At 49.4% G+C, this 12,125-nt stretch overlaps 1 protein-coding gene across 4 annotated transcripts in view; it reads left to right on the top strand.

Moving 5' to 3' along the window:
- Positions 1-12,125, top strand: part of ccdc22 (coiled-coil domain containing 22) — a 54,295-nt gene that overhangs the window by 32,863 nt on the left and 9,307 nt on the right. For all 4 annotated transcript variants that reach the window (XM_059957631.1, XM_059957629.1, XM_059957630.1 and 1 more), the window contains exons 12-16: positions 714-815; positions 1,481-1,588; positions 4,407-4,502; positions 6,301-6,360; positions 6,619-6,693. In XM_059957631.1, the coding sequence (XP_059813614.1) occupies positions 714-815; positions 1,481-1,588; positions 4,407-4,502; positions 6,301-6,360; positions 6,619-6,693 (441 nt within the window). The remainder of the gene's footprint in view (positions 1-713; positions 816-1,480; positions 1,589-4,406; positions 4,503-6,300; positions 6,361-6,618; positions 6,694-12,125) is intronic.

The raw sequence follows: 12,125 nt of genomic DNA, 5'->3' as shown, positions 1-12,125 counted from the left end.
CTGGCACAATCTCCCCTCAGCTTTGGAGTACGGAGGAAGTATTCCATCTGCCTCTTTATCGGCATTTGAGGATCTGTGACTGTGTACTCAAAGCCTCCCATGTACAGCCCCCTTCCACCACACCCCCCCCCCCCCAATCCTTCACAGCGCTCGGGCACCTCCCCATCTTTGTTCCTGTGTGTCTCAGGATTAAATTCCACTCCTCACTGAGCTCTCCGCTCTGTGTCATTCCAGGTCACTGTCAGGCCAACAGCCAACTTCATTTGCAAAACCCCTTTACGGTTCTGTTGTGGTAACTATTCTATAGATTTGCTGAATATGCCCAGATGAAAATGAATCTCAGAGCTGCATACGGTGTCACGTACGTGCTTTGAGAATAGAGTTCAATTTGAACTTAAATTGGATTGTTATTGGCGCATGGACTGACTGGGGTGAGGCATTGAGGTAGAAGTGAGAGCAGAGTGAAGAGTCCATCTTATCGTAGTAGGGACTGGTCAATAGCCTTGTAGCAGTGGGCTGGAAACTGTCCTTGAGCCTGATTGTATGAGCCTCCGGGCTTCCGTATCTCCTGCCTGATGGCGGGGGTGGGGGGCAATAAGTTCACGACGACGTTGATAAAATGCAGGTAGATTGCATCAAATACACCCCCCCCTCCTCAGCCCTCCGTGAGGGTTCTCGCTCCTCCTCACTCCTGTGCCTCCCCTCCCGGACAGCACGAGTCCACGCGGAAGCTCGAGGAGATCAAGGCTCTCCGGGAGAAGATAAAGACTTCAGCAGAGGAGGCCAAGAGGAAGGAGGTCTTGTACAGGCAACTGGTGAGGCCTGTGGGACGGGCGGCGGTGGGGGGGGGGGTGCCACGAGAGGGGCGGCGAGGAGGGAGGGGAGGGGCAGTGGGGGCTCTGGAGAGGAGTTCTGAGGGTCTGTCTTGGCTCCTCCCCAGGTGACGGAGTTGGGGAACCTGCCCCGGGAAGTAGGGATGCTGAGGAGGGAGGGGGTGCCACGAGAGGGGCGGCGAGGAGGGAGGGGAGGGGCAGTGGGGGCTCTGGAGAGGAGTTCTGAGGGTCTGTCTTGGCTCCTCCCCAGGTGACGGAGTTGGGGAACCTGCCCCGGGAAGTAGGGATGCTGAGGAGGGAGGGGGTGCCACGAGAGGGGCGGCGAGGAGGGAGGGGAGGGGCAGTGGGGGCTCTGGAGAGGAGTTCTGAGGGTCTGTCTTGGCTCCTCCCCAGGTGACGGAGTTGGGGAACCTGCCCCGGGAAGTAGGGATGCTGAGGAGGGAGGGGGTGCCACGAGAGGGGCGGCGAGGAGGGAGGGGAGGGGCAGTGGGGGCTCTGGAGAGGAGTTCTGAGGGTCTGTCTTGGCTCCTCCCCAGGTGACGGAGTTGGGGAACCTGCCCCGGGAAGTAGGGATGCTGAGGAGGGAGGGGAGGGGCAGTGGGGGCTCTGGAGAGGAGTTCTGAGGGTCTGTCTTGGCTCCTCCCCAGGTGACGGAGTTGGGGAACCTGCCCCGGGAAGTAGGCCGTTCTGCCTACACCCAACGAATCCTGGAGATCGTCAGCAACATCAAGAAGCAGAAGGAGGAAATCTGCAAGGTGGGGGCACGGGGTGTGAGGGAGGGGTCAGCTGGCGTCGTGGAGGAGGAGGGCAACTCTTAGTCACTACTGTGTCTGGTCTGGCGTCTGAGCGTTAGACTCACTCTCCTCCAGCCCTCAGGGTGGTGGCGGGGGCTGCGGCCTGGCTTCCCGGTGTGTCTCTGTTTCCCCCCTCCCACTCAGAGAGGCGATGGGCTTCACTCCACTCCCCCAGTGCCTCAGACTGAGCTCTCCCTCCCTCCCTGTCCTACCAGAGAGCCCACCACTCTCTGGTTAAGCGTTTCATTGCTACCAGGTGTAGCTTGTGAGGGGTTGTGGCCCTGCCTCGGGACGAGTCTGACAGCAGACAACACTCCCAGCCATTGGGAATATCTTTTTAAGAAGTCATTCAAGAAAACAGCATCCAACATGAGGAATCCTCCCCATTTCTTTTGAGACATGCTGTCTTCTCACTCGGGTGGCAGGGCGGAGGTACACCTCTACCAAAGGAGGTGCGAGGCACTCCTTCCCTCCATTAGCCTGCAGGTCACCCTGGGGCACGGTGCCATGGTGGATGGTTCTCTGAGCAGCTGGCGCAGATCACAAGTCCTGGTTACGTGACCACTGACACCAGGCAGACAGTCCCTGAAGAGTATTGATAATGGCTGGGGTCACCACTGGCAGGAAGACACTGGCAGGAGAAGGCAACGGTAAACCAGTTCGGTAGGAAAATTTGCCAAGAACAGTCATGGCGACAGACCATGATCACCCACATCAATGTGACACGGTACATAATGATGATGTCATGACACGACCCATAATGATGATGTCATGACACAACCCATAATGATGATGTCATGACATGACCCATAATGATGATGTCATGACACGACCCATAATGATGATGTCTTCTTATTGGTTCAGGAAGGAGATACAAAAGCCTGAAGATACACTCTCAATGTTCAGAGTAAATGTATTATCAAAGTATATATGTCACCATAAACTTTGATATACCTTGATTCATTTTCCTACAGGTGTTTAAGGTAAAGAAATCGGACAGAATTTTTGAAAAATCCCAGGCCTCCGTTGGTCAGGGTGGACGATGGTGTTGTGTTCTATCTGTCTAGGTGTGCAAGCCTGGGCTGTTCGCTAGGGAGGGTTAGCCGTTGCCCATGTAGCGGGTTCCCCCTCTCCTCGCAGCTGAAAACAAACAGCAGAGACCGATACTGTTTGGTACCAGGAGTTGCCCGTCAGCATTGAACTCAATGTCGGACTCCAGCCCCGGAATTTTCTCCATGTCTGGGTGTGGCTTCGAGACAGAAGAGCTTTCAGACCAGATTTATTATCACCAGCATGTGACGTGAAATTTGTTAAACTTAGATCAGAATCATACAGCACAGAAACAGCCTCTTTGGCCCATCTTGTCCATGCTGAAACCATTTAATCTGCCTGCTTCCAATGGCCTGCACCGGGACCATTTCCCTCCATACCTCTGCCATCCAAACTTCTCCTAAATGCTGAACTTGAGCCACATGCTGGCAGCTTGTTCCACTCACACAACCCTGAGTAAAGAAGTTCCCCTTAAACTTCTCACCTTTTACCCTTAACCCATGACCTCTGGTTGTAGTCCCATCCAATCTCACTTGAAAAAGCCTCCTTGCATTTACCATCTCTATCCCCCTAATAATTTTGTATACCCTATCAAATCTCCTACATTCTAAGGAATAAAGTCCTGACCTATTCAGTCTTTCCGTATAACACAGGTCCTCCATACCCAGCAACCTCCTTGTAAACTTTCTCTGCATTCTTCCAATCTTATTGGCATCTTTCCTGTAGGTAGGTGACCAAAACTGCACACAATACTACGAATTAGGACTCAGCCATGTCTTACACAAATTCAGCATAACAGCCCATCTCCTGTGTTCAGTACTCTGCTTCAGGCTCATGTGCCTAAAGCTAGTAGACCTGTATACCCAGATCGCTTTGTCCTACCACACTCCTCATTCCTCACTGTTCACTGTGTCAGGTCCTCCCAAAATGCAGCACCCCACACTCGTCTGCATCAAATTCCACCTGCCATTTGTCAGCCCATTTTTCCAGCTGGTCCAGGCCCCACTGCGAGCCATGATAGCCCTACTCGCTGTCCACTACACCCCTAATCTTGGTGTCATCCGCAAATTGTGCCGATCCAGTTAAGCACATTGTCATCCCGATCGTTGACATTGGTGAGCTGCCAACCGCGCTGACGAAGTGACTTGTCTTAGGGTGCCAGACTGCCCTTTTCCTGTCAGCCCTGTCGGGCTTAGCAGCTAAGCCACAGGTGAAGGCCAGGAGCTGGGCTTGGTTGTCAGAGGCTGTTTGAGGTGCACGCCATTGGGAGCATTTGAAAAGGTAATGGGAGCTTTTCCCCTCTAACAACCATGAAAAACTATAAGTAAAGACCTGTAAGTGATCATGGTGCAGAACACAACAAATAAAAAATAAATAACATTGAGAGCATGTCGAGTCCCTGAGAGCGAGTCTGCAGGTTGTGGAATCAGTTCAGCGCTGGGGAGAGTAAAGTTATTCACGCCGGTTCAGGAGCCTGATGGTTGAGGGGTTACAACTGTTCCTGAACCTGGTGGTGTGCGTCCTGAGGCTCCTGCCCGAGGGTAGTAGTGTTTTAGGAATGGCTTCTTCTGATCTGTCCGTGAACAGCATCTCACTGTTGTGTCCTCGTTTATCTTGTAATTGTAATTTATCGGGTTCTTTTTTGCGCTCTACTGCTGCCGCAAAGCGACAAATTTCACGACGCGTCAGTGGTAGACCGGGTTCTGATTCCCGATTGTGCGTTGTCCAGATCCTGTCCGACACCAAGGACTCGCAGAAGGAGGTCAACAGTTTATCAGGGAAGCTGGAGCGCACCTTTGCTGTGACGGATGAGCTGGTCTTCAAGGTACGAAGTGCGGGATCGTGCTGTGCCTCCCGTAGTGTGAGGGTGGCGGGGAGCGGTAGCTGTGGTCTGGACTACGTGCCTTCAGCACCGGGTAAAGGGTCTGAGTGTAGCGTATTGAGGCTTGCCGACGACACTAAGTTGAGTGGAAAAGCACCGTGTGGGTTCTGCAGGGAGATATAGATAGGTTAAGGGAACGGGCAAGGATCTGGCGGATGAAATGCAACGTTGGTAAATGCAAGGTCATCCACTTTGCAAAGAAAATAGAAGGCCAGATGATTATTTAAATGGTAAAAGATTAAATTATTTTAAGATTAGTTTTATTTGAAACATACAGTGAAATGCATCATTTGTGCCAACAACCAACACAGTCCGAGGATGTGCTGGGTCACCATGCTGCCAGCACCAGCTTGCCCAAACCCATATGTCTGTGGACCGCGGGAGGAAACCCGCGCGGTGACAGGAAAACGTGCAAACTCCTGACAGACAGCAGAGAGAACTGAGCTTGGGTCACTGGCTCTGTAAAGCATTGTGCTAACACTACACTAATGTGCTGCCCTTTAAAAGTTATTTTCCAGTGTGAAAATGGCTAATTCGAGGGAGGAGGGTATAATTTTATGTAGGGAATGTCAGCGTTCTTTATACAGAGTGGTAGGTTCATGGAACGTGGTGCCAGGGGTATTTCAGAGGTGGTTTTTACAGAGTGGTGGCTGTGCTGCCAAGGGTGGTGGTTGACACTGATACGTTAGGGGCATTTAAGCCATCAGCACGTGGATGATAGGAAAATGGAGGGCGAAATGGGTTAGATTGATCGTGGAGTAGGTTTACAACGGTTGGGCAGAAGGGCCGCACTGTGCTGTCCTGCTCTGTTCAGAGCGTACAGGCCAAACGTGGGCAAGTGGGAATCCTGATCATCTGAGCTGAAGAGCTGTCAGCTGATCAGCTTGGCACGCAGAAGAAAGAAAACATGCAAGGCTCGGTGAGAGGGCAAGGGTTTCTCTGGGACTTGGGCTATATTTTTACTTGTAACTATGTATTTGTTTTCTGTTTTCGTAACCGAGTGCTGTCGGTCCTCTGATTGGCACCTTGGCTCTGTTCACGTGTGTGGCCGCTGGCGTTGGGGGCAACGATGAAGGCCCATGGCCACTCGGATGCAGAAGGGTTCTTCATCGCTGTTTCTCTAACAGCCAGCCAGCCTAGACCTGGCGGACCACTCTTGGTCTGGCCTGTAGTTCGGCACGAGCCAAAGCATAAAGCCCTGACTGCGGCCATCTTAGCTCTCCGGGTCATTGAAGCACACAGGCCTCCAGACCCTGCGACAAGGCTGCGGTCCGCTTGGAGGATGTGCCTCTCGAGGTGACTTCCCGTTGTTCCCGTACCTGCCTCAACTACTTCCTCTGGCAGCTCGTCCCATCGACTGACTGCAGAGTTTTGAAAGATTATCACGCGTACACAGTGAATGGAAGGTGTTGTAGTTATCGGCCCGAGGGTGTGCACTCGAGTGCGGCTGTGCTTCTGGACTGCCCACAGCTTGCAAGTGTTTGGCCTGTGGAAGGAGGCCGGAGGAATCTTGCGAACGTACAAACTCCTTCCACTCGATGGCGGGGTTTGAACCCAGGTCACAGGTTCTGTGACGGCATCACCCTAACCACTGTGTTACCATGACAGCCGGGTCTATATTACTGAATGCTAGTTACATGATTGTGAATAAAGTTGATTTTTGGGTGAAACCCCACCCTTTTTGAGTGTTGAGTTAGGTACAGGCACTGTGGCCGCTGATTTACCCCTTCTCTCCTTCCAGGATGCCAAGAAGGATGAAGTTGTGCGTAAGGCGTACAAGTACCTGGCTGCGCTGCACGAGGTACAGGGAGTGCGTTCCGGTCCATGATGGGGGGAAGGGGGTGGAGGGGAGAGCTGTTCAGGGGGGTGTGGGGGGGTTATGGTCCTGGCTTGGCCCACAACTGCTGTACCATCCCTTTCCAGAACCGCATGGAGTACGGGGAGCGCGGTCCGGGCTGGGACGGGTTAGGGAGGGAGCCGGGAGCCCGAGGGGCTTGGGGATCGTGGGAGGAGGTGTAAAGCCCTGTCTGACCGACCACTGCCATCCCGTCCCCTCCAGAACTGCAGCCACCTGATCCGGACCATCGAGGAGAGCGGAACCATTCTGAGGGAAGTGAGGGACCTGGAGGAGCAGGTGAGAGGAGGAGAGGCACAGGGAGGGAGGGAGAGCGGGACTGTGTCACTCTGTGTGTGTGAGAGAGAGAGAGAGGCCGTGTACATGTCACTGAGAGAGAGAGACACACAGACAGACAGTGTACATGTCACTGAGAGAGGCAGTGTACATGTCACAGAGAGAGAGACACACAGACAGTGTACATGTCACTGAGAGAGAGAGAGACAGTGTACATATCACTGAGAGAGAGAGAGACAGTGTACATGTCACTGAGAGAGGCAGTGTACATATCACTGTGAGAGACAGACAGTGTACATATCACTGAGAGAGAGAGAGAGAGAGAGAGAGACAGTGTACATGTCAGAGAGAGAGAGAGAGTGTACTTATCACTGAGAGAGAGACAGTGTACATATCACTGTGAGAGACAGACAGTGTACATATCACTGAGAGAGAGAGACAGTGTACATATCACTGAGAGAGACGGTGTACATATCACTGAGAGAGAGACGGTGTACATATCACTGAGAGAGAGAGACAGTGTACATATCACTGAGAGAGAGAGACAGTGTACATATCACTGAGAGAGACGGTGTACATATCACTGAGAGAGAGACAGTGTACATGTCACTGAGAGAGAGAGACAGTGTACATATCACTGAGAGAGAGACACACAGACAGTGTACATGTCACTGAGAGAGACAGTGTACATATCACTGAGAGAGACAGTGTACATATCACTGAGAGAGACAGTGTACATATCACTGAGAGAGACAGTGTACATATCACTGTGAGAGAGAGACGGTGTACATATCACTGAGAGAGAGACGGTGTACATATCACTGAGAGAGAGAGAGACGGTGTACATATCACTGAGAGAGAGACAGTGTACATATCACTGAGAGAGAGAGACAGTGTACATATCACTGTGAGAGAGAGAGACAGTGTACATGTCACTGAGAGAGAGAGACAGTGTACATATCACTGAGAGAGAGACGGTGTACATATCACTGTGAGAGAGAGACAGTGTACATATCACTGAGAGAGAGACGGTGTACATATCACTGAGAGAGAGAGACAGACAGTGTACATATCACTGAGAGAGAGACACACAGACAGTGTACATATCACTGAGAGAGACAGTGTACATATCACTGAGAGAGACGGTGTACATATCACTGAGAGAGAGAGACAGTGTACATATCACTGAGAGAGACAGTGTACATATCACTGAGAGAGACAGTGTACATATCACTGAGAGAGACGGTGTACATATCACTGAGAGAGACGGTGTACATATCACTGAGAGAGACAGTGTACATATCACTGAGAGAGACGGTGTACATATCACTGAGAGAGAGAGACAGTGTACATATCACTGAGAGAGAGAGACAGTGTACATATCACTGAGAGAGACAGTGTACATATCACTGAGGGAGACAGTGTACATATCACTGAGAGAGAGAGACAGTGTACATATCACTGAGAGAGACAGTGTACATATCACTGAGGGAGACAGTGTACATATCACTGAGAGAGAGACGGTGTACATGTCACTGTATGAGAGAGAGAGTGTACATGTCACTGAGAGAGAGACAGTGTATATATCACTGTGTGAGAGAGAGAGAGACAGTGTACATATCACTGAGAGAGACAGTGTACATATCACTGAGAGAGAGAGACAGTGTACATATCACTGAGAGAGACAGTGTACATATCACTGAGAGAGAGAGAGACAGTGTACGTCACTGAGAGAGACAGTGTACATATCACTGAGAGAGACGGTGTACATATCACTGAGAGAGAGACGGTGTACATATCACTGAGAGAGAGACGGTGTACATATCACTGAGAGAGACAGTGTACATATCACTGAGAGAGAGAGAGACAGTGTACATATCACTGAGAGAGAGAGACAGTGTACATATCACTGAGAGAGAGACGGTGTACATATCACTGAGAGAGAGAGAGACAGTGTACATATCACTGAGAGAGAGAGACAGTGTACATATCACTGAGAGAGAGACGGTGTACATATCACTGAGAGAGAGACGGTGTACATATCACTGAGAGAGAGAGACAGTGTACGTCACTGAGAGAGACAGTGTACATATCACTGAGAGAGACGGTGTACATATCACTGAGAGAGAGACGGTGTACATATCACTGAGAGAGAGACGGTGTACATATCACTGAGAGAGAGAGACAGTGTACATATCACTGAGAGAGAGAGACAGTGTACATGTCACTGTATGAGAGAGAGAGTGTACATGTCACTGAGAGAGAGACAGTGTATATATCACAGAGACAGACAGTGTACATATCACTGAGAGACAGACAGTGTACATATCACTGAGAGAGAGAGACAGTGTACATATCACTGAGACAGACAGTGTACATATCACTGAGAGAGAGAGAGACAGTGTACGTCACTGAGAGAGACAGAGTACATATCACTGAGAGAGACGGTGTACATATCACTGAGAGAGAGACGGTGTACATATCACTGAGAGAGAGACGGTGTACATATCACAGAGAGAGAGAGAGACAGTGTACATATCACTGAGAGAGAGACGGTGTACATATCACTGAGAGAGAGACGGTGTACATATCACAGAGAGAGAGAGAGACAGTGTACATATCACTGAGAGAGAGACGGTGTACATATCACTGAGAGAGAGAGACGGTGTACATATCACTGAGAGAGACAGTGTACATATCACTGAGAGAGAGAGACAGTGTACATATCACTGAGAGAGAGAGACAGTGTACATATCACTGAGAGAGAGACGGTGTACATATCACTGTGAGAGACAGACAGTGTACATATCACAGAGAGACACAGTGTACATATCACTGAGAGAGAGACGGTGTACATATCACTGTGAGAGACAGACAGTGTACATATCACAGAGAGAGAGAGACAGACAGTGTACATATCACTGAGAGAGAGAGAGACAGACTGTACATGTCACTGAGAGAGAGAGAGACAGTGTACATATCACTGAGAGAGAGACAGTGTACATGTCACTGAGAGAGAGAGAGACAGTGTACATATCACTGAGAGAGAGACAGTGTACATATCAGTGAGAGAGAGAGACAGTGTACATATCAGTGAGAGAGAGACAGTGTACATATCAGTGAGAGAGAGACAGACAGTGTACATATCACTGTGAGAGAGAGAGAGAGAGACTGTACATATCACTGTGAGAGAGAGACAGTGTACATATCACTGTGAGAGAGAGAGAGAGAGAGACAGTGTACATATCACTGTGAGAGAGAGAGAGTGTACATGTCACTGTGTGAGAGAGAGAGAGACAGTGTACATGTCACTGTGAGAGAGAGAGAGAGACAGTGTACATGTCACTGTGAGAGAGAGAGACAGTGTACATGTCACTGTGAGAGAGAGACACACACAGACAGTGTACATGTCACTGTGTGAGAGAGAGACACACACAGACAGTGTACATGTCACTGTGTGAGAGAGAGAGACAGTGTACATGTCACTGTGAGAGAGAGAGAGACAGACAGTGTACATATCACTGAGAGAGACAGTGTACATATCACTGAGAGAGACGGTGTACATATCACTGAGAGAGAGAGAGACAGTGTACATGTCACTGTGAGAGAGACGGTGTACATATCACTGAGAGAGACAGTGTACATATCACTGAGAGACGGTGTACATATCACTGAGAGAGAGACAGACAGTGTACATATCACAGAGAGAGAGAGACAGTGTACATGTCACTGTGAGAGAGAGACAGTGTATATATCACAGAGAGAGAGAGACAGTGTACATATCACTGTGAGAGAGAGAGAGACAGACAGTGTACATATCACTGAGAGAGAGAGAGAGAGAGACAGTGTACATGTCACTGTGAGAGGGAGAGAGACAGTGTACATGTCACTGAGAGAGAGAGAGACAGACAGTGTACATATCACTGAGAGAGAGAGAGAGAGAGACAGTGTACATGTCACTGTGAGAGGGAGAGAGACAGTGTACATGTCACTGAGAGAGAGACAGTGTACATGTCACTGTGAGAGGGAGAGAGACAGACAGTGTACATATCACTGAGAGAGAGAGAGACAGTGTACATATCACTGAGAGAGAGACAGTGTACATATCACTGAGAGAGAGAGAGAGACAGTGTACATGTCACTGTGAGAGAGAGACAGTGTACATGTCACTGAGAGAGAGAGAGAGACAGACAGACAGTGTACATGTCACTGAGAGAGACAGTGTACATATCACTAAGAAAGAGACAGTGTACATATCACTGAGAAAGAGACGGTGTACATATCACTGAGAGAGAGAGAGACAGTGTACATGTCACTGAGAGAGAGAGAGAGACAGACAGACAGTGTACATGTCACTGTGTGAGAGAGAGACAGTGTACATGTCACTGAGAGAGAGAGAGACAGTGTACATGTCACTGTGTGAGAGAGAGAGAGAGAGAGACAGTGTACATGTCACTGTGTGAGAGAGACAGTGTATATATCAGAGAGACAGTGTACATATCACTGAGAGAGACAGTGTACATGTCACTGAGAGACAGTGTACATATCACTGAGAGAGAGAGAGAGAGAGAGAGAGAGAGACAGTGTACATGTCACTGAGAGAGAGAGAGAGAGAGACAGTGTACATGTCACTGAGAGACAGACAGTGTACATATCACTGAGAGAGAGAGAGAGACAGTGTACATGTCACTGTGTGAGAGAGAGACAGTGTACATGTCACAGAGAGAGAGACAGTGTATATATCACAGAGAGAGAGAGAGACAGTGTACATATCACTGTGTGAGAGAGACTACATATCACTGTGAGAGAGAGAGAGACAGTGCACATGTCACTGTGTGAGAGAGAGAGACCGTGTACATGTCACTGTGTGAGAGAGAGAGAGACAGTGTACATATCACAGAGAGAGAGAGTGTACATATCACTGAGAGAGAGAGACAGTGTACATATCACTGAGAGAGAGAGACAGTGTACATATCACTGTGAGAGAGAGACAGTGTACATATCACAGAGAGAGACAGACAGTGTACATATCACTGAGAGAGAGAGAGAGACAGTGTACATATCACAGAGAGAGACAGACAGTGTACATATCACTGTGAGAGAGAGAGACAGTGTACATATCACAGAGAGAGACAGACAGTGTACATATCACTGAGAGAGAGAGACAGTGTACATATCACTGAGAGAGAGACAGACAGTGTACATATCACTGAGAGAGAGAGAGAGAGACAGTGTACATATCACTGTGTGAGAGAGAGACAGTGTACATATCACTGAGAGAGAGAGACAGTGTACATATCACTGAGAGAGAGACAGTGTACATATCACTGAGAGAGAGTGTACATATCACTGAGAGAGAGAGAGTGTATATATCACTGAGAGAGAGAGACAGACAGTGTACATATCACTGTGTGAGAGAGAGAGAGACAGTGTAC

Source organism: Hypanus sabinus (genome assembly GCF_030144855.1).
Source record: "Hypanus sabinus isolate sHypSab1 chromosome 24 unlocalized genomic scaffold, sHypSab1.hap1 SUPER_24_unloc_4, whole genome shotgun sequence".
Taxonomy (NCBI): domain Eukaryota; kingdom Metazoa; phylum Chordata; class Chondrichthyes; order Myliobatiformes; family Dasyatidae; genus Hypanus; species Hypanus sabinus.
The sequence above is the reverse complement of the archived record's forward strand: the minus strand, read 5'-3'. Positions and strand labels throughout refer to the sequence as shown.